This window comes from Coenobita brevimanus, chromosome 60 (genome assembly GCF_032717465.1).
Source record: "Coenobita brevimanus isolate Jiangsu-jjx chromosome 60, ASM3271746v2, whole genome shotgun sequence".
NCBI lineage: Eukaryota > Metazoa > Arthropoda > Malacostraca > Decapoda > Coenobitidae > Coenobita > Coenobita brevimanus.
Window position 1 is genome coordinate 778,014 of NC_137013.1, and position 19,759 is coordinate 797,772.

A 19,759-nucleotide genomic window follows, 5' to 3' on the forward strand; every position below is an offset into this window, starting at 1 on the left:
GCAACTGGTATGCAGCATAGGAGGAGTTATTGGTCTATACTTTGGATGCTCCATGTTTGGGGCTATGGAAGTCGGTGGCTCCATTCACTTACTTCAGAATCACCTCTTACCAAAAGTGAAATTAAAAATCAAGTTTATGCTGCAGGTGGTAACAGTTGTCATGTGTGGGTTGGTGTGTCTGTGGCAGGTACACACGTTCTTGCTGCAACACACTGTGTCCTCCTCCACCAGCAAGACATGGCGCAACAACCGCACACAACCACTGGCCATCACGGTGTGTCGGTGGCCGCCCCTCAGCCTAGACCATCTGGCCAGAGAACTGGGCCTCAGTATAACCTCCAGCTGGCTCTACCAGCTGCCCCAATACCAGCTGCTGCCGGAGCTACTGTGGGTGCTAGACCAGCTGCCAGGGAATTGGTCCGTTACCCTGGACCAGTTGTGGGACATTGCTGCCTGGAATCTCACTGATGTCATCGAGGGCTTTACGGCCGAGATGAAGGATGGCAAGTATTTTACGTTGCTTTGTGCCACGAGTCTTTTGTGTGCAGACGTGTGGCAGCCAGTTGTCACACCACTGAACAGATGCTTCGTCTTCAACGCCTCTGTCAACGGTACTGACGTTACTAAGCTCACTCTGGTGCTGCCACAAGTGATTGAAAAGGAAGGCAGTATAGACAGGCACCCACATCTGTACTTTGCCATCACTCCGGTGGGTGAGACGCCACTGCTGGATGAAATGCTTGCCAAAACGCCCACCCAGCGAGCCACAGCGACCCACCACCAGGCCACATACCACCGCCTGGGTACCAAGAGAATTACACCAAAAGAAACGTACAGATCCTGCGTCCACTGCTGCCTGTCAAAAGCCGCCTCCTCCATTCTCAACTGCCGCCTCCCATACACCCACTGGCCGCCTGCCCTTCCCATGTGTAACCAACAACAGTACGCCGCCATCCCCAGGTACTTCAAAGGCCTGGAGGGCATCGGCAGGGACTGGAGTGACCTGAGGAGAAGAAAGACAGTCTCTGGGAAGGGAAGGAGGGACGTTTATGGTGTGAGGAAGGGCGTCTTTGGCGAAGGGAAGAACATCCCTGCTGAGGGAAGGAATAGCATCTCTCGTGAAGGAAGGGAAGATATGCCCCGTGAGGACAAGGATGCGAGCGTCTCCGGCGAGGTAGTGCAGGTGCTGGATGAGTGCTACCGCGCCTGTCTCCACCTCCAGCACACCTTCAGCACCGTGACCGTGAACCGCGCTGTGGAGGTGTACCCGACGGTGGTAGTGGAGCTGGGGCAGGAGGAGGAGGTGGAGGTGGCAGAGCAGGACTTACAAACAGCGTCACACCTCCTTTGTGACGTCGGGGGTATTGCTGGCGTCACCACAGGCTTCTCAATCCTCTACTGCCTCAAGGACCTCCTCCCACACCTCTTCACACGTTGCAAACTCTGACGGCCATGTTATTAAAATTTATGTAAACAAACCACTACGTTTAAGTGGTCATATATGTAACACCTGTAATTTTTAAAAATGTGTTCAGCTTCCGCCTCACATTGCAGTATAATAAAAAAAAAAAAAATCAGCCATCATCTTTCCTCACCAAACACCTCAGGAATTACCGTTAAAAATAGGGACGGGGGCGATGTTCACACCTTGGCCCTCCCCGTTTTAATAATATTGCCCTGAGAACTGACTAAAGCAATTCACGTGTAAATGATAAGAGAATTCAAACATCCCTCCCTCTCAGATGCAATAGCTGAATGCCGATGTACCATGTGCAGTACAACCAGTCCGTATTTCGATGAGGAAAATGGCCCGACGTTCTCCTTACAACACAGCATTCAAAATTTACAACTGCGTCCCTTGTCTCGAAAAGGAAAGTAGCCTATAATCTCTCCCAGACTTTAAAACCAACCTGTTTTGATAAGGAAAGCAACTCTCGCTATATTAGACCGAATCCTTCTTGTTGGCCCCTCTTGCACACAGGCCATATCAGTGGAGATGGTTGCCAGTTTTTCGTGGCGCCACTAGAACTAATTAATGCCATATTTTACATTTATTATAAAAAGAATAAACCACCATCACCTTTATAACTCATATAACTCAAAAACTAGTATACTTGTTAATAAACTGAGGTGACGGGGAATCGTCAAGACGGCGAATTGTCTTATTATTGTTGTGGTGGCGAATTAACCTGACGGCGAATTGTCCCGACACCTGTCTATCGCCCAGCAGCACCACCACGACGGACACCACACCACAGCCAAACACCGCAGCCTGTGTGTGGCACTGCCACATTCCACCAAAAGCCACTTAAAATGTGACAGAACAGCCGGCAACACCAAATAAAGTCCAACCTTCCTGTAGATCATTAGGGTGAGATGAGCGTCCGTGGCAGGTAAACACTGCCAGTGCGCCATATTGGGCGATAAGTAGCGGGGAGACCATAAAAAGTAGCCCAATTCGCTACTTATCGCCCACTACGGCGCCTGGGAGTGTTTACCTGCCGTCATGGGATGTTGTTCTCACCTTAATGACCTACGGCAAGGTTGGACGTTGCTTGTTGTGGCTGGCTGTTATGGCGCACTTTAAATGGCTTTTGATGGGGTGTGTCCATAGTGGTAATGACACACACAGGCTGCATTGTTTGGCTGAGGTGTGGTGTCCGTGGTGGTGTGGCTGCTGGGTGGTGGACACAGGTGGTGGCCGCCCTCTGGGTGGATCACCACCTGAAGGGACCGAGGCAGAGGGTTGTTCATGAAAGAGAATGATATTATTGCAATTCCGGACAGTTACACCCGTCCTTTAGGCTAGTTGGGTTGGTTTAATTAGGTTAGGTTGTCTCATAGGGTAGTTAGGTTCGATCAGTTAGTTTAGGTCAAGGTTTGATTAGGTTTGAAATAAAATCAGAATAACTTTGACTACCCAAAAATGCAAAATTACCAGAACACACTCCAAGTCAGCGGTTCACTGTACTCCCTTAAAACAGCTCATACAAGTCCAATGCAGCATCCTGTGAGGGGTGGCATCAACCAAAGGACCTCCAAGCATGTCTGTCCCTACTCAACAACAACCTCTCTTCCCATTACACATCACCATCTTCCCTTACGTAGCCTCACATCTTTATCTCGCCATTTTGTTCTAGATCTCCCTCTCCTTCACCCAACCCCATCACACCCATACACTCTTCTTGTCAGTCTCTCACTCCAGTACAGTGTAAGTGCTGGGTTCAGTTTGATTTCAGTTCACGGGATTGATATGTGTGTTTAGCCTTTGGTATTTAATATACTAAAAATGGTTTCACATTAAATACATATTTTTGTTTCTGCAGAGAAGTCTATCTATCTATCTCTAGCCAGACACCATAATCCCATAAGGGGTGGCCATTTGTCTTTGAGTTAGTTGTTTTACGGGGAGGGGCACTAACCCTCCACCAACCCACTTGTTGACACTTAGGGAGCACGTATGGATTGGTTATATGGTTACCACCCAGCGTTGTAAATGGTTTCTTGGCTTACATGAAACCATTTGGCTTGTCACTCAATGTAAAGCCACCTGTAAAGGAAAGAAAAGCAATAAGAAGTGACAGGAAAGATGGGAGAAATAGGAAGAGAGGAGGGCAGGCACAGAAAAAGAATGATAAAGGCTAAGGAAGAAGTAGGCAGCACTACATGAAGTGAGTGGACGATGGTGAGAAATAGGAAGAGAGGAGGGCAGGCACAGAAAAAGAATGATAAAGGTTAAGGAAGAAGTAGGCAGCACTATATCAAGTGAGTGGATGATGGTGAGAAATAGGAAGAGAGGAGGGCAGGCACAGAAAAAGAATGATAAAGGTGAAGGAAGAAGTAGGCAGCACTACATCAAGTGAGTGGATGATGGTGAGAAATAGGAAGAGAGGAGGGCAGGAACAGAAAAAGAATGATAAAGGCTAAGGAAGAAGTAGCAGCACTACATCAAGTGAGTGGATGATGGTGAGAAATAGGAAGAGAGGAGGGCAGGCACAGAAAAAAAATGATAAAGGCTAAGGAAGAAGTAGCAGCACTACATCAAGTGAGTGGATGATGGTGAGAAATTGGAAGAGAGGAGGGCAGGCACAGAAAAAGAATGATAAAGGCTAAGGAAGAAGTAGCAGCACTACATCAAGTGAGTGGATGATGGTCGCCACCACTTACCACTAGGTACTAATCACAATAATAATAATGATGATAATAATAATTATAACAACAATAATGATAATAATAAATGTTCATTCACAGGACTGGAACTTCAGTTTTTCCTAAAATGATGAAAATTAAGTGAAATTGGCCCAAAACCTAGGACTCAAAATGAGATTAAAATCTATGCGTACCATAGATAGAGGCTGTGTGTGATACGTTGACCTTTTATTTATCACGTACAGAGACACACTGAGCTAGTTTGGTCATGTGGAGAGGATGGAGTGTGAGAGACTGATGAGGAGAGTGTATGTGAAGGAGGTGGAGGGGGAAGAGGGAGGGGGAGGGCAAGGATGAGATGGAGGGATGGACTGGAGAGGTATATGAGAGAAGGGAGTGTGAGCTGGGAGCAGGGCAGTGAAATGGCAGGGGACAGGACGACATGGGGGCGATTTGCTTGTGTCCACCCCTTACGAGATTAAGGTGTCTGGCAATAGATAGATAGAAATGACATTGGTTAGATGGATGTGTAGCGTGTGTTTGAATGTCAGGCTTGGAGGGTCTAGGACTGTGATTGAAGAGTTGAGAGGAAGAATGGGACTGGAGTGTATTAGTGTTGTGATGAAGAGGGGTAGATGGAGATGGTTAAGGCATCTTGAGAGGATGAAAAACAACAGTTGGATGCAGAAGGCGATATGTGTGTGAACGTCGAGAATAGGGTTGCAACAGGCAGACAAAAAACCTGGGACGAGGTCATATAATGTAACCTCAGGGATAAGGGACATACATGAGTGGAATAAACTGGCCGAACAAGTAGTAACAGCACACAGTATAGTCATATTTAAGTCTTGATACGATAACTACATTGGTATTAAATTAGGCTGATGATCTTATGGTGATGGGAGTCAACAGAAGAAGTGTTTTTATTCCCCCACTAGAAATTGATAGAAAAGCATAGGGAGGCTGCCAGAGATTGAGCAGAATGGAAAGCTGCCATTAAGAGACCAAAGCTGATGCATGCAAGCCTGTTGGAGCCTTTATAAACCACTTAATAAATAAATATAATCTGTCAGTGTATCTATAGCCATAAGCTGGTAAGGGATGGCTGTTTGTCTTTGAGTTAGTTGTTTTATGGGGAGACACACTAACCCTCCGCTAACCCACTTGTTGACACGTAGGGAGCATGTATGGGTTGGTTATATGGTTACCACCCAGCGATGTAAATGGTTTTCTGGCTTACGGGAAATCATTAGGCATGTCACTCAATGTAAAGCCACCGGAAAAAGAAAGAAGAGTAATAAAAAGTGACAGGAAAGATGGGAGAAATAGGAAGAGAGGAGGACAGACACAGAAAGAGAATGATGAAGGTGAAGGAAGAAGTAGGCAGCACTACATCAAGTGAGTGGATGTAGTGCTTCCTACTTCTTCCTTCACCTTAATCATAAAAGTTCCTATAGCCCATTGGCAGCCTAGTTCCAGGTCCCTACATCTTGAAAGGAGTAATACAAGGCTGGCTGTTAGTGTCTGTGTGTGTGTGTGTTTGTGTGTGTGTGTTGATGCTGAATTGAAATAGGTACCACACAAGGGACTATTAGTGTGTGGTGAGAAAAATAGGGAAAAGATGTTAGAAATAATCCAAATAGGTCCTATTGAGAATCAGCCTGGTGGGTTAGTGGTTAGAATGCACCTTGGAGTAGCAAAAATAGAGCTTATTTTAGAACAGAATAAAGGCTGATCTAAGATTTCATTTTCAGAACTACAGGATGAACTGCTAGTGTTAGTTGCTTGTTGTTGTTTTTGTCGCAGTCCTAGACTCATCTGGATGTGAGCCTCGTGGACTGCAGACCGAAATTTCTGTTCTTCAGTCCACTGTCCTCCTTTTGAGGGATAGGGAAGGGGTTAAGGGATGTTTACATAGCCAGGCAGTGGAGTCACCCATGTCTATCAGTGCCACTATAGGAAAAATCCCTCTCCAGTAAGATAATTAATAATATAATGGACTTAATCTGTTACCTTCATTAACCCTCAGATCATGAAAGGTTTCTCATAAATGGAATGAAATTATTTGGCCATGTGGAGAGGATGGAGGGTGAGAGATTGACAAGGAGAGTGTGTGAATGAGGTGGAGGGGGGGAGAGGCAGGAGGCCAAGGATGAGATGCAGGGATGGAGTGGAGAGGTATATGAGAGAAGGGTGTGTGAGCTGGGAGCAGGGCAGTGAAATGGCAGGGGACAGGGCAACATGGAGGTGATTTGTTTGTGGCCACCCCTTATGGGATTAAGGCATCTGGCAATAGATAGATAGATAAAACATGAAAAAATTAGGATTTCATTATATAGTCGTAACTCATTCATGGTAAGGAGAACTTTATTTTATTGCAGATAATGACAAACAATTTTATTCAGCCAAGAGTGAATTATATGGGCATGAGAGTGTTAATCTATCTATCTGTCTATTGCCAGACGCCATAATCCTGTAAGAGGTGGCCACTTGTCTTTGAGGGGTGGCCACTTGTCTTTGAGTTAGTTGTTTGACAGGAGGGGCACTGACCCTTCACCAACCCACTTGTTGACATTTAGGGAAAGAGTGTTAATACTGTCATAATTAACCTTTTCATGGTTAAGACAACTCTAATATTGTATTGTCTTCCAGCAGATTCCAGATTTAATTCAGCTGAGTGAGTCATAGGAGCCAGAGAATGTTAAAGGGATGTTGTCTGACTCAGGGTATTATTTTCACAAGATTAGGTGGAGGGATGGAGTTGAGAGGTATATGAGGGAGGGGGGAGTGAGTTGGGGGAGGGCAGTCAAATGATGGGTGACAGAGCGACTTGGAGGCGTTTTGTCTCCGGCCACCCTTTGCAGGATTAGGGCGTTGGGCTATAGATAAATAGATAGATGGTGAAGTACAAAGCCTTCATTAATTTGCTCTGGTGATGCATATTGTAAATGTTATCTTAACTTTGTTCAACTTAAGGGGAGACTTTTTGAATTGGCGGGGTTAGATACACTTTATTAATTCCTTGAATACAGGAAATCTGCAGTCTATCTATCTTTTTTTTTTTTTTTTTTTTTTTTATGTGAGGAAGAAGGAATCAAAGGCCATGAGCCCGCAGTAACAGTTCCCTCCAAGAGAAAAACAAAATACAATAGAGAGCCAAATTCAAGATCCGATCATTTTGAGATGCCTGGACACACTGCGTTTGAAAGACTGGAGATCATAGGCAGCAGGAAATACAGATAGAGGGAGACAGTTCCAGAGCTGACCTGTTGCATAAATGAAAGACTGGGAGTAACGGTTAACTCTTGCATTAGAGAGTTGGACAGAAAAGGGATGAGAGTTTGCTGCCAGACGGGTGCTACGCGCACGTCGTAGAGGTGGAGGAATGCAAGCAGACAGTTCAGAGGAGCAGTGACCATTAAAGTAGCGATAGAAAAGAGATAAAGATGCAACAGTGCGGCGAAGAGACAGAGGTTGAAGGGAGTCAGTAAGAGGAGGAGAGTTAATGAGACGAAAAGCCTTTGACTCCACCCTATTGAGAAGAGCTGTGTGTGGGGAGCCTCCCCACACATGAGAGTTGTACTCCACACAGGGGCGGATAAAACCCCTGTATAGAGACAACAATTGTGCAGGGGTAAAGAAAGAGCGGAGTCGGCTTAGCACACCCAATCTTTTGGAAGCAGATTTTACAAGAGATGTAATATGATCTTTCCAAGATAAGTCCCGAGTAAATGAAACCCCAAGCATGTTCAAGGATGACGCAGGATTAAGCTGAGTATTATTAAACATTAATGGGTATACCTGTGGAAGATTTTGTCGGGTTGATAGGTGTAAGAACTGAGTCTTAGATGCATTAAAGACAACCATATTATTTTTACCCCAGTCAGAGATACGAGCCAAGTCAGACATTAGGTGTGACATAGCCTCATCCCTTGTTTCTTGAAGTAACTGTTGAGATGGGCGTTGCGGGAACGGAATGGAAAGGTGAAGGGTGGAGTCATCAGCGTATGAGTGGATAGGGTTAGATGTACAGCTTAAAAGATCATTGATGAATAAAAGGAAGAGAGTTGGTGACAGGACAGAGCCCTGAGGAACACCACTGTTGATAGATCTAGGAGAAGAACGATGGCCGTCTACAACAGTGGCTATAGAACGACCAGAAAGGAAGCTAGCGATGAAGGCACAGATAGAAGGATAGAAACCGTAGGAGGGCAGTTTGGAAATTAAAGATTTATGCCAGACTCGATCGAAAGCCTTTGAGATGTCAAGTGCAATGGCAAAGCTTTCGCCGAAGTCCCGAAAGGAGGATGACCAGGAGTCTGAAAGGTAGGTGAGAAGATCGCCAGTGGAGCGTCCCTGACGGAACCCATACTGACGATCGGAAAGAAGGTTGTGATAGGAAAGATGCCTTAAAATTTTTCTATTAAGAATTGACTCGAAAACTTTTGAAATACAGGACGTTAAAGCAATTGGACGATAGTTGGAGGGTTGGGAGTGGTCACCCTTCTTTGGGACTGGCTGAATGAGAGCAAACTTCCAGCAAGAAGGAAAGGTACAAGTTGACAGACAAAGGCGAAAGAGTTTGCCTAGGCAGGGTGTAAGCACAGAAGCACAGTTCTTGCCAGATGCCATAATCCCGTCAGGGGTGGCTATTTGTATTTGAGTTATTTGTTTTACGGGGAGGGGCACTAACCCTCCACCAACCCACTTGCTGACACGTAGGGAGCACGTATGTTCTGGTCATATGGTTACCACCCAGCGTTGTAAATGGTTTCTTGGTTTACATGAAACCATTTGGCTTGTCACTCAATGTAAAGCCACCTGTAAAGGAAAGAAAAGCAATAAGAAGTGACAGGAAAGATGGGAGAAATAGGAAGAGAGGAGGGCAGGCACAGAAAAAGAATGATAAAGGCTAAGGAAGAAGTAGGCAGCACTACATCAAGTGAGTGGATGATGGTGAGAAATAGGAAGAGAGGAGGGCAGGCACAGAAAAAGAATGGTAAAGGCTAAGGAAGAAGTAGGCAGCACTACATCAAGTGAGTGGATGATGGTGAGAAATAGGAAGAGAGGAGGGCAGGCACAGAAAAAGAATGGTAAAGGCTAAGGAAGAAGTAGGCAGCACTACATCAAGTGAATGGATGATGGTGAGAAATAGGAAGAGAGGAGGGCAGGCACAGAAAAAGAATGGTAAAGGCTAAGGAAGAAGTAGGCAGCACTACATCAAGTGAGTGGATGATGGTGAGAAATAGGAAGAGAGGAGGGCAGGTACAGAAAAAAATGGTAAAGGTAAGTTAAATAAAAAATTATGAAAAGTACATTCAGGGATTGGAAATGTTAACCCCTTCAGTATGGGAAGTTTTTCATCCTTAAGTGCAAAAAATAAAAGTACATATTGTCAGATTCTGGATGGTATTTGTAGAGTTACCAGATCAGCTCCTGAAACAGTAAAATGCGAGAGTATGGAGCTATTTTATAGGTGTCATTAACCCTTAAATATGAGAGGCATTTCATATTACAAAAGTTAATGTCTCTTTTGTAATTACTTTTTAGAGCTTCTAGATGACTATAACTACTATGAGATGCAAAGAGAATGGTTTTATTCTATAACACTCTATAACCTTCATGAACCCCTTAGTATGAGACATTTTTCTTTATTTGATTTGGCCATGTGGAGAGGATGGAGAGTAAGAGACTGACGAGGAGAGTGTATGTGAGTGAGGTGGAGGAGGGGGAGGTCGAGGTTGAGATGGAGGGATAGAGTGGAGAGGTATATGAGAGAGGGGGATGTGAGCTGGGAGCAGGGCAATGAAATGGCGTAGGACAGGGCAACTTGGAGGCGATTTGTTTGTGGCCACCCCCTACTGGATTAAGGCATCTGGCAATAGATAGATAGATTGATTTAAAAAACGGCATTGTCTAACAGGAACTTATTTTACAGAGCAACAAGATAAGCCAGTGGAATGCGATACCGATAGAATTAATTGAAGTACCGGACAAACATTGATCAGTATGGAGGACGCTGGTGTTCAAGAAGTACCCAGCTGCACACCAAAATCCCTTCAAAGTTTCGCTGCACGTAGGCTGGCCAGAATGCTCATAGACTCTGCCATTCCACATAGCTTGCGGCAGTACACACCTGACTTATACACCCCATACCTGGATCCGGAGGCCTTGGAATCAGAGGAGTTGGAAGACAAGTGTAAATATTGCCAGCAGACTGTGGAAGAGGAAGGTCGTATGTTGGAAGAATATGAAATAGACAAGGAACGTGAGGACCGCAGTCAGACTATCATTGGTGTGATTTTGGCTGAGGCAGGAGAGTCAACGGGACACCTCTTGCCTCCCAAACAAAAGCTCTTGGTGAGTTGAAGCGGACAGTGTGAGATCTTGAGTTGCACTGGGAGACAGGCAGACAAATGAGGAAGTTAAGGAGCATTGGTGGTTGGTGAGAGTGTGTTGGAAAGTGTGAAAGAAGCACGCTAAGATGTAAAGAGGTTGGAAAGTATGAAAGACGGTAAGATGTAGGGAGGTTGGAAAGTGTGAAAGAAGTATATATGCTAGAGAGGTTGGAAAGTGTGAAAGAAGTACGTTAAGATGTAGAGAGGTTGGAAAGTGTGAAAGAAGTGTATATGCAAGAGAAGTTGGAAAGTGTGAAAGAAGTATACTAGACAGGTTGGAGAGTGTGAAAGAAGTATGCTAAGATGTAGAGAGGTTGGAAAGTGTGAAAGAAGTATATATACTAGACAGGTTGGAAAATGTGAAAGAAGTATGCTAAGATGTAGAGAGGTTGGGGAATGAGAAATTGAGTTAGGCAGAGATGGAGAGGAATGAGAGAGGGAGTTTGAGGATGAGATGGAGGAATGGGGTGGATAGGGATGTGAATGAAGATAGTATGAGTTAAAGAGAGGGACGCCTGATGTTGGAGGACTGGATGAGTGACGTGGAGGCAATTCTTTTGTGGCCACCCCCTTCAGGATTGACGGATCTGGCTGTAGATAGACAAATAGACCTGAAGTGTAAATTTTAGGATTATGTACGGTTGTTATTCTTGTGGCCCCAGGGTTGTATGAACTCAGTGGACTGCAGGCTGAAGACGTCCTCCTTCAGTCCACTATCCTTCTTTTATGGGATAGTTTGTGTTGCAGAGGGTCTGGTAATGTTTTTTGTTGTGATTGTTTTATGTGTGAAGGTGTGTTGTGAGATTCGGTCTTGTAATGATGGATGCTTTTGTGGATGTCGCCCAAACATTGCCACTGTAATCCAGAGACCTTTTATTTCATTATTGCTATCTTTCTATCTGTCTATCGCCAGACGCCTTAATCCCGTAAGGGGTGGCCACAAACAAATCGCCTCCTTGTCGCCCTGTCCCCTGCCATTTCATTGCCCTGCTCCCAGCTCACACCCCCCTTTCTCATATACCTTTCCACTCCATCCCTCCATCTCATCCTTGGCCTCCCCCTCCCCTCTCCCCTTCATCTCACTCACATACACTCTCCTTGTCAGTCTCTCACTCTCCATCTGCTGCTGTCAGATATTATTATTCACATCAGGAAAGACCTCTTGAACTGGAGAAGTTATTGTAGCTATTGTTAATCCATGCATTTTAGGTGGCCCTCCTAAGTTTATTGAAATTGTTTGGTTATTTGAAAAGAACGAAGTAGAGATGTCACCATAGCAAAGGAGTTAGTTCGGTTGGCTGATACAGTACCACCATATTGTATATATAACTGTATTACGAATGTTCCCCAATTTATAAACTTAACTGCATCCAAATACTGTTTAGTAACTTAAAAAGTCCATAAGTCAAAATTGATTAATTACTTGAGGCCAGATATTTTACTCTATGCCTTTTTAAGTTGCTGGTCATTTATATCACGAGAGCATTACCAATTGTCTCAGTTTAGCAGCTTTGTAGAGGAAGTAAAGTACAGTGATAAGGCTTATCTATCCATCTGTCTATAGCCAGATGCCATAATCCCATATGGGGTGGCCATTTGTCTTTGAGTTAGTTGTTTTACGGGGAGGGGCACTAACCCTCCACCAACCCACGTGTTGACATGTAGGGAACACGTATGGGTTGGTTATATGGTTACCTCCCAGTGTTGTAAATGGTTTCCTGGCTTACAGGAAACCATCAGGCTTGTCACTCAATGTAAAGCCACCTGAAAAATGAATGAAGACTAATAAAAAGTGACAGGAGAAAAGTAGGAGGAGAGGAGGACAGACAGAAAATTATTGATAAGTACCGGTGATAAATACAGCTTCTCATAGGTTTTGCTTTAAAAAATTCAATCAGTAAATGTATTTCAAGAAACTTTTGTACCCACCCAAGTTTGTAAATCAGAGGTTCTTAAGTAGGAGAGTAGCTGACTATATTTCTGCAGTGTTTATACCCTCTTCAAGCATAAAATGATCCACAGGTATACATGGCGAGTGATGAGAAGGGTGGGTGGTGAACTGAATAAAAGGAAGGCAATGATTGATTATGTGTGTGTGGATGAAAGGATGCGAAGATGTATATTGGATGTAAGAGTTTATAGAGGTTGGGGGAGTGGACTTTCTGACCACTACTTGGTGGTGGCCAGAATTAAAGTCCAAGTAAGATGGAGGAACAGAAGAAGGGAAAGACGAGAGGAAGGAGTAGTTGCAAGGAGAGTGGAAAGGTTACAAGAGGATGAGAAAAAGGCAGAGTATAAGAGAGAAGTGGAGGAACGATTGGGCAAATATGAATTGGAGCAGATGGGGGACGTGGAAGGTGTGTGTAGAATATTTACAGAAGAAATATGTGCAGCATGTGATGTGGTGTGTGGAAGGAAGAGAAGACGGAGGGGGGTGCAAGGAACAGCGTGGTGGACTGAAGAGGTGAAACAGGCTGTGGCACAAAAGAAGAAAGCATACAATGAATGGATGAGGAATAGGGGCGTGGAAGAGGTTGAGAGGCGGAAGAGAGAGTTATATGTAGAAAGAAAGAGAGAGGTGAAAAGATTAGTAAGAGAGAGTAAGAAGAGAGTGGATGAGGAATTTGGAAGGAATTTGAGTGTAAAGTGGAGGGACTGTAAGAAAATGTTCTGGAGAGAGGTGAAAAGAGTAAGACAGGGTGGAAGTGAAGTTAGCAGGGGAGTGAAAGATAAAAATGGTAGATTACTAGTGGAGAAGGGAGAAAAAGTGAGCAGATGGAGAGAACACTTTAAGGAATTGTTGAACGTGGAGGATGGAAGTAATGCGAGTATAAGTGGCTGGGGAATGGCTGGGAGAAGGAGGGAGGTGAGAAGACAGGAAGAAATCAGTAGGATAGAAGTTGTGGAAGCAATGAAGAAAGTTAAATCAGGGAAAGCCCCAGGAATTGATGGAGTGTGTGGTGAAATGCTGAAGCATGGGGGAGAGATAGTAGTAGAATGGATGTGGAAGATGTGCAGATTGGCCTGGGAGGAAGGTAGAGTCCCGGAGGATTGGAAGTCAGGTATAATTATTCCCTTGTACAAAGGAAAAGGGGAAAAAGAAGTGTGTGGTAATCATAGGGGCATTTGTCTTCTTAGTATAATAGGAAAAGTGTATGGTAGGATACTTATTGACAGAGTTAGAGAAAGAACAGAGGAATTAGTTGGAGAAGAACAGGGAGGCTTTAGGAAGGGAAAAGGTTGTGTAGATCAGATATTCATTCTCAGAACTTTAGTGGAAAAGTTTCTAGAGAAGGGAAAGAAGTTGTATGCTGCTTTCATGGATTTGGAGAAAGCATATGACAGGGTGGATAGACTAGGATTGTGGAAAGTGTTAAGAATATATGGAGTAGATGGGAAGTTGTTGAATGCTGTGAAGAGTATGTACGATGGTGCGAAGGCTGCAGTGCATGTGGATGGTGAACTAAGTGAATTTTTCTCTTTGAAAGTTGGGTTGAAACAGGGATGTGTCATGTCTCCATGGTTGTTCAATCTGTACATGGATGGGGTAATAAAAGAGGTACAAGGTAGGGTAGTGGATGTTGGAGTGGCCCTGGTGAGAGAGGATAGTGTTTGGAAACTCCCTGTGCTGTTGTTTGCAGATGATACTGTGTTGTTGAGTGAAGACGAAGGGGAGCTGCAAGGCTTGGTGGATGAGTTTGGGAGAGTGTGTAAGAAACGGAATCTAAAGGTGAATGTAGGGAAGAGTAAAGTGATGGTCTTTGAGAGAGGTGAAGTCAGTGAATGTACAGCGAGGTTGGATGGTGAGGAATTGGAAAATGTGAGTACGTTTAAGTACTTGGGTAGTGTGATGAGTAAGGATGGAGGTTTGGAGGGTGAAGTGCTTGAAAGGGTACAGCAGGGAAGAAAGGTTGCTGGTTCTTTGAAAGCAGTGATAAGAAACAGGGAAGTGAGCATGGAAGTGAAAAAGTTACTACATGACAGTATTGTGATACCAACTCTAATGTACGGAAGTGAAGCTTGGACGTTGTTGGAAGGACACAAGTCAAGAGTGAGAGCAGTGGAAATGAGTTATTTAAGAGGAGCCTGTTGAGTCACATGGAGAGACAGGCTGACGAATGAGGATATAAAGGAGCGTTGTGGTGTTGATGTGGATGTGATAGGAAGCGTTATGAGGAACACACTGAGGTGGTTTGGCCATATGGAGAGGATGGAGGGTGAAAGACTGATGAAGAGAGTGTATGTGAGTGAGGTGGAGGGGGAAAGAGGGAGGGGGAGGCCGAGGATGAGATGGAGGGATGGGGTGGAGAGGTATATTAGAGAGGGGGGTGTGAGTTGGGAGCAGGGCAGTGAAATGGCGGGGGACAGGGCGACTTGGAGGCGATTTGTTTGTGGCCACCCCAAACGGGACTGAGGCGTCTGGCAATAGATAGATAGGTAGATAGTTTATAAACTTTTGACCATATTTTCTGCAGTATTTATATGAGGCAGGGGGGAATGAGTTGGGGGGAGGGCAGTCAAATGGTGGGTGACAGAGCAACTTGGAGGCGTTTTGTCTGTGGCCACCCTTTGCAGGATTAGGGTGTTGGGCTATAGATAGATAGATAGATACTTTATAAATGTGTTTTCTTACAGGAGCACTTACAAGAGGTGGTGCGGTGGTGGGGTCAGGAGGGCTGGCTAGGACGACGCCATTCTCCTTTGGTGTGCGAGGTGCGTCGGTGTTGTTACGAGAGGCTGGGGCTGCTTCCTGCCTACCGTCGCTACCCGTTGCTTCTGCTTACACTACAGCTGGTGTTCTGCTCCCAAGCTGGTCACACTGCCATGGTAATAACACAGGCGGTTCATAGAGTGACCCACCTTGATGTTTGTTACCCGATATTGCTTTTTACCCGAGAGATGCTATGCTTTTAATATCATTATACATTTCCTCTTTCTTCTCTGACATGTACATTTCCTCTTTCCTCTCTCACCTGTGTACATTTCTTCTTTCTTCTCTTTCTTGTGTACATTTCCTCTCTCTTCCCTCACTTGTGTACATTTCCTCTTTCTACTCTGTCATCTGTGTACATTTCCTCTTTCTTTCTTCTCACCTGTGTACATTTTCTTCTCTCTAACCAATGTACATTTTCTGTACTTCACATATACGTATCCGATAGAGTCAGTCTAAATGCTGTTACGTTAGAAAGGGGTGCCAAATCCCTGATCATGCACTTCTCACAACATTCATCCAGCCAGCTCGATCTCTTGTCAGTCCCCTAGCCTCACCAACTTCCATACCTCTCTTCCTCACACACTCATCCACCATATCCCTCCACCTTCTTCTTGGCCTCCCTTGCCTCCTCCCTCCTTCGAATTCGCTCAGATGTATCTTTTTCACCACTCTGTTGTTATCCATTCTCTCCACATGACCATATCATCTCAGTACACTCTCTTTGATTCTGGTGTCCACTGACTTTCTCACTCCGCATCTTTCACGAATCACATTATTTCTTATCCTATCCTTTCTCTGTACTCCACATACATTCCTCAGCAGACCTATCTCCACTTCTCTTACTCTTGACTTTTCATTTTCATGCCACACCATAGTCTCACATCCATATGTTAAAGTTGGCACTAACACTCCATCATGTAAGCCTCGTGCAGCTGCAACACTCAGGCCTCTGTTTCTTATCAAGGCCTTCATTGCACCAGCTACTTTTCTTCCTTGTGTCACTCTACTTTCAACTTCTTTTGCACATTTTCCTCTCTTTTCTATCTTTGTACCCAGGTATTTGAACTCTCTCACCAATTCCAGTCTCTCTCCATTCACTGTTACATCACACTGGGAGTCACCTTCTCTCTCAATAACCATCACTTTACTCTTTTCTGCATTTACTCTCAAGGCACGATGCTCACAGACATCATCAAAACTCTGCACTAGTCTACCAAGTTCTTGTCCGGTACTTTCAAGCAGTACTGCATCAGCATACAACAAATTTGAGATATTCCATCCATCACCATTCATTACCAACGCCATCCCTCTCTCCATTACTCGTGTTTTAACTTCTCTCATCACCCCATCCATATATACATTGAACAACCATGGGGACACAACCTTGCCACACACCCACACTGATTGTGAACCATTCACTTAGATGCCCATTAACCCTTACACATGCATCACTGCCATCACAAAAGCTCGTGATGGCACCTAGCAGCTTACCATCTACATTGTGCATGCGGAAAACCTTCCACGGTCGTTCTCTGTCTACTTTGTCGTATGCTTTCTCGAGATCCATGAATGCCATAAACACCTTATAGTCCTTCTCACAAGCCTTCTTCACTATCTGTCTTACTGCAAATATTTGATCCACACATCCGCTGCCACTCCTAAAGCTGATTATAACAGTAAGAAAAAAGAAAGAGACCCCCCAAAAGCATAATATTAATCCTCTCATTTTCCCACAGATGATGAAGGAGGTGTCTGTGCCGCAGTGTGCCACCTTTGGACGCTTCCTGTCAGATCTGCAACCTTTCATGATCACCAAACTATACACAAGCTCCTTTGACTTCAGCTGCCCATCCATCATCACCACCATTTGCAAACTCTCCCCAGTGCTCAAGTTCATCCATTTGAGGATCAGATATGCCGTTGGGACATGGTTGAGGGAGATAGGAAAAGCGTCACCAAACTTAGAGACTCTTATTATAGTTGTGAAAGATCATGAAATACGTACCGAGAATCCCATATTATTAACTCCACAAATTGGGCTCATAGCAGATGATTTTGAGGACCAATTATTCTTTGGATTTTTTGATGGTATGAGCAAAAAAGACATTGCAGAAAAGATTGAACAAGGTGGGATGAAAGATGTTCCACTGTCCTTCCCTCAGCTAGAGTACATTGATGTTGGTAGTAATAGATATGTGAGAGAATTCCTGCACTACCTCCTTCACTTGTATCCCGATCTCCGTAGTATTAACTGCGATGGGGAACACTGGATTATTACCCAATATCCCCTGCTCTTCCCCACAATAACTCCCTCAGCATTAGGCAGTGCCCCAGCTGCCCTTGAAGGCTGCAAGAAGGTTTACAGTCTTCGTGATATGAGCTTCTCTTCGATTTGCTTGGCTTCACAGCTTGCGGTAATCATGGAAAGGTATAAGAATTTGGAACACATAAAGTTACAGCTTTTGAAGGGTTTTAGGAAAATAGATAACACTGGCCAGCTGGCACGAGACCTTTTGCTCTCCATCAGCTGTCGTTGCCTCACAATATGTGTTGATAATTATGTGAGTGGCAGGGATTTAGTCAGCCTTTATCAGCCAGCATTACAAGCCACTGGATCTGTGCTGACAATTCTGCAGTTCCACCTGACAAATGAGGTAACATCTACTGCACTTTGTCAGCTGATTAACATGTGCCACAGTCTACAGGAGCTTGCAATTGTGTCAGCATGTGAGCAGTGTGAGGTGATAGGGTGTGAGGAAGGAGAGAAGGGTGTACCACTGAATAAAATGCCGACCTTGAAATGCCTTGGGATATCAAGCCAGTACAGTGTCACCTTTCCCCTCTTTAGACTAACCATTGACCTCCTCTCAGTGTCACCCAATTTAATCACTCTGGACCTTGACTTTGGGGGTCGGAACTTCACCTGGTTGTTGAACGCTGGCATAGCTAAAACATTTCTTCAACTCCGATGCCTACGCTTGAGTTTAGTGTATCGGCGGGGGGTAGACGAGGAGAGGGAACTCAGCGAGCGTGATCTGAGTACAGTTTTTGAGCCAGTCATTGCTGCCGCTCCCAGACTGACACAGTTACTGGTTGGGAGAGGATGTAACTGTCTATATAAGGCCCTTCATGAAAGATATGGTAATTCAGGACTCAGAGTCAGTGTAAGATCCCAGCCGTGTGTGGCATTCAGAACACTGTGCGCAAGGTAGGGCTGTGTGTAGGATTTTTGAAAAGGGGGGGTCTTGGGGAAGAAAAAAAAAAAAAAAGCTTTATTTCTCTATCTGTTTATTTACCTATTGCCAAAAGCCTTAATGCTGTAAGGGGTGGCCACAAACAAATCGCCTCCATGTCGCCCTGTCCCCCTTCACTGTCCTGCTCCCAGCTCACACCCCCGTCTCTCATATATACTGTATTTTTTCATAATATAGTTTATTTACATTATTTCATTCATTCATTCATTTATCATCTAATCCTGTGTTGCCCCATGAGGAGCGTAGGAGCCCGGGGCTAGGCAAGTTGGTCCTCACATTTAAGATGAGAGTGACCAGCCTCACTCATCCCTGAGTGGCATGATTGAGCAATCAACCCCAACCATCCTTTCAAGTTTGTAGAACTTTTTAATCTTTTTTTATTATTTTTCTGTCTCATACCATTCTTTACAGGATTTAATTAATTTAGTGAGTTGCGTTTTTAGTATTACTGTATCGTGTTTGTTATCATTGCCCAATATAGCAGCCAAACACGGGTAAATCCTGTTATATTGCAATACATGTCATTAATCTCTTTAATTTCTTTCATTTTTCTAACTTTTTTATGATATGTTTATGAGAACCTACAGAATGCGGTGAAAGTTTTTTGGCGTATCAGATAGAGGCAGGATTCTGGGGGATTGAATGATGAGTGAATGGAAGCGTGGCCCATTGGATTGGACAAATTTAGGCTGTCTGGACGTTGCTACTCCTCACCCTGCTGTAAGATGGGAAAGGAGGTGCAGATGATGATGATGGTGGTGGTGGTGGTGGTGGTGATGATGATGATGATGATGATGATGATGATGATGATACCTGTTTGTAAATATGTTATAATAAGATTTTGTTCAGAGGAGGTTGTTCCACTATCTAACATTATCCTCTGTCCAATTAGTGACAGAAGTGCATAAAATAGGGACTATAGTGTTGAAAATAGGAAGCCTTGGTACACAGAATAGTCTTAATTGGTATGTTAATTTGGAGAGTGACAGACTGACGAGGAGAGTGTATGTGAGTGAGGTGGAGGAGAGAGGGAGGGGGAGGCCAAGGATGAGATGGAGGGATGGAGTGGAGAGGTATATGAGAGAGGGGGTGTGAGCTGGGAGCAGGGCAGTGAAATGGCGGGGGACAGGGCGACATGGAGGTGATTGGTGTGTGGCCACCCCTTACGGGATTAAGGCGTCTGGCAATAGTTACTGTAGATAGATTGCAGAGGACCACTGACTCTTCACACCTAGCCTTGGAAC

At 44.5% G+C, this 19,759-nt stretch overlaps 1 protein-coding gene across 1 annotated transcript; it reads left to right on the top strand.

The window, feature by feature from the left end:
* The first annotated feature begins 2,418 nt into the window (after nucleotides 1–2,418).
* On the top strand, nucleotides 2,419–18,991 carry LOC145403078 (uncharacterized). Its single transcript, XM_080274912.1, has 4 exons — nucleotides 2,419–2,543; nucleotides 10,088–10,509; nucleotides 15,183–15,398; nucleotides 17,025–18,991. The coding sequence occupies exons 2-4, from the start codon at nucleotides 10,159–10,161 to the stop codon at nucleotides 18,471–18,473; spliced, it is 2,016 nt and encodes a 671-aa protein (XP_080131038.1). The 5' UTR covers nucleotides 2,419–2,543; nucleotides 10,088–10,158; the 3' UTR covers nucleotides 18,474–18,991.
* Nucleotides 18,992–19,759: the final 768 nt, after the last annotated feature.

Excerpts from the sequence above, each read along its gene's own strand:
- LOC145403078 (XM_080274912.1), top strand. The coding sequence starts at position 10,159 with ATGGAGGACGCTGGTGTTCAAGAAGTACCCAGCTGCACACCAAAATCC. Across the intron at positions 10,510-15,182 it reads CTCCCAAACAAAAGCTCTTG|GAGCACTTACAAGAGGTGGT; the intron begins GTGAGTTGAAGC and ends GTTTTCTTACAG. Across the intron at positions 15,399-17,024 it reads TAACACAGGCGGTTCATAGA|TGTGCCACCTTTGGACGCTT; the intron begins GTGACCCACCTT and ends TCTGTGCCGCAG.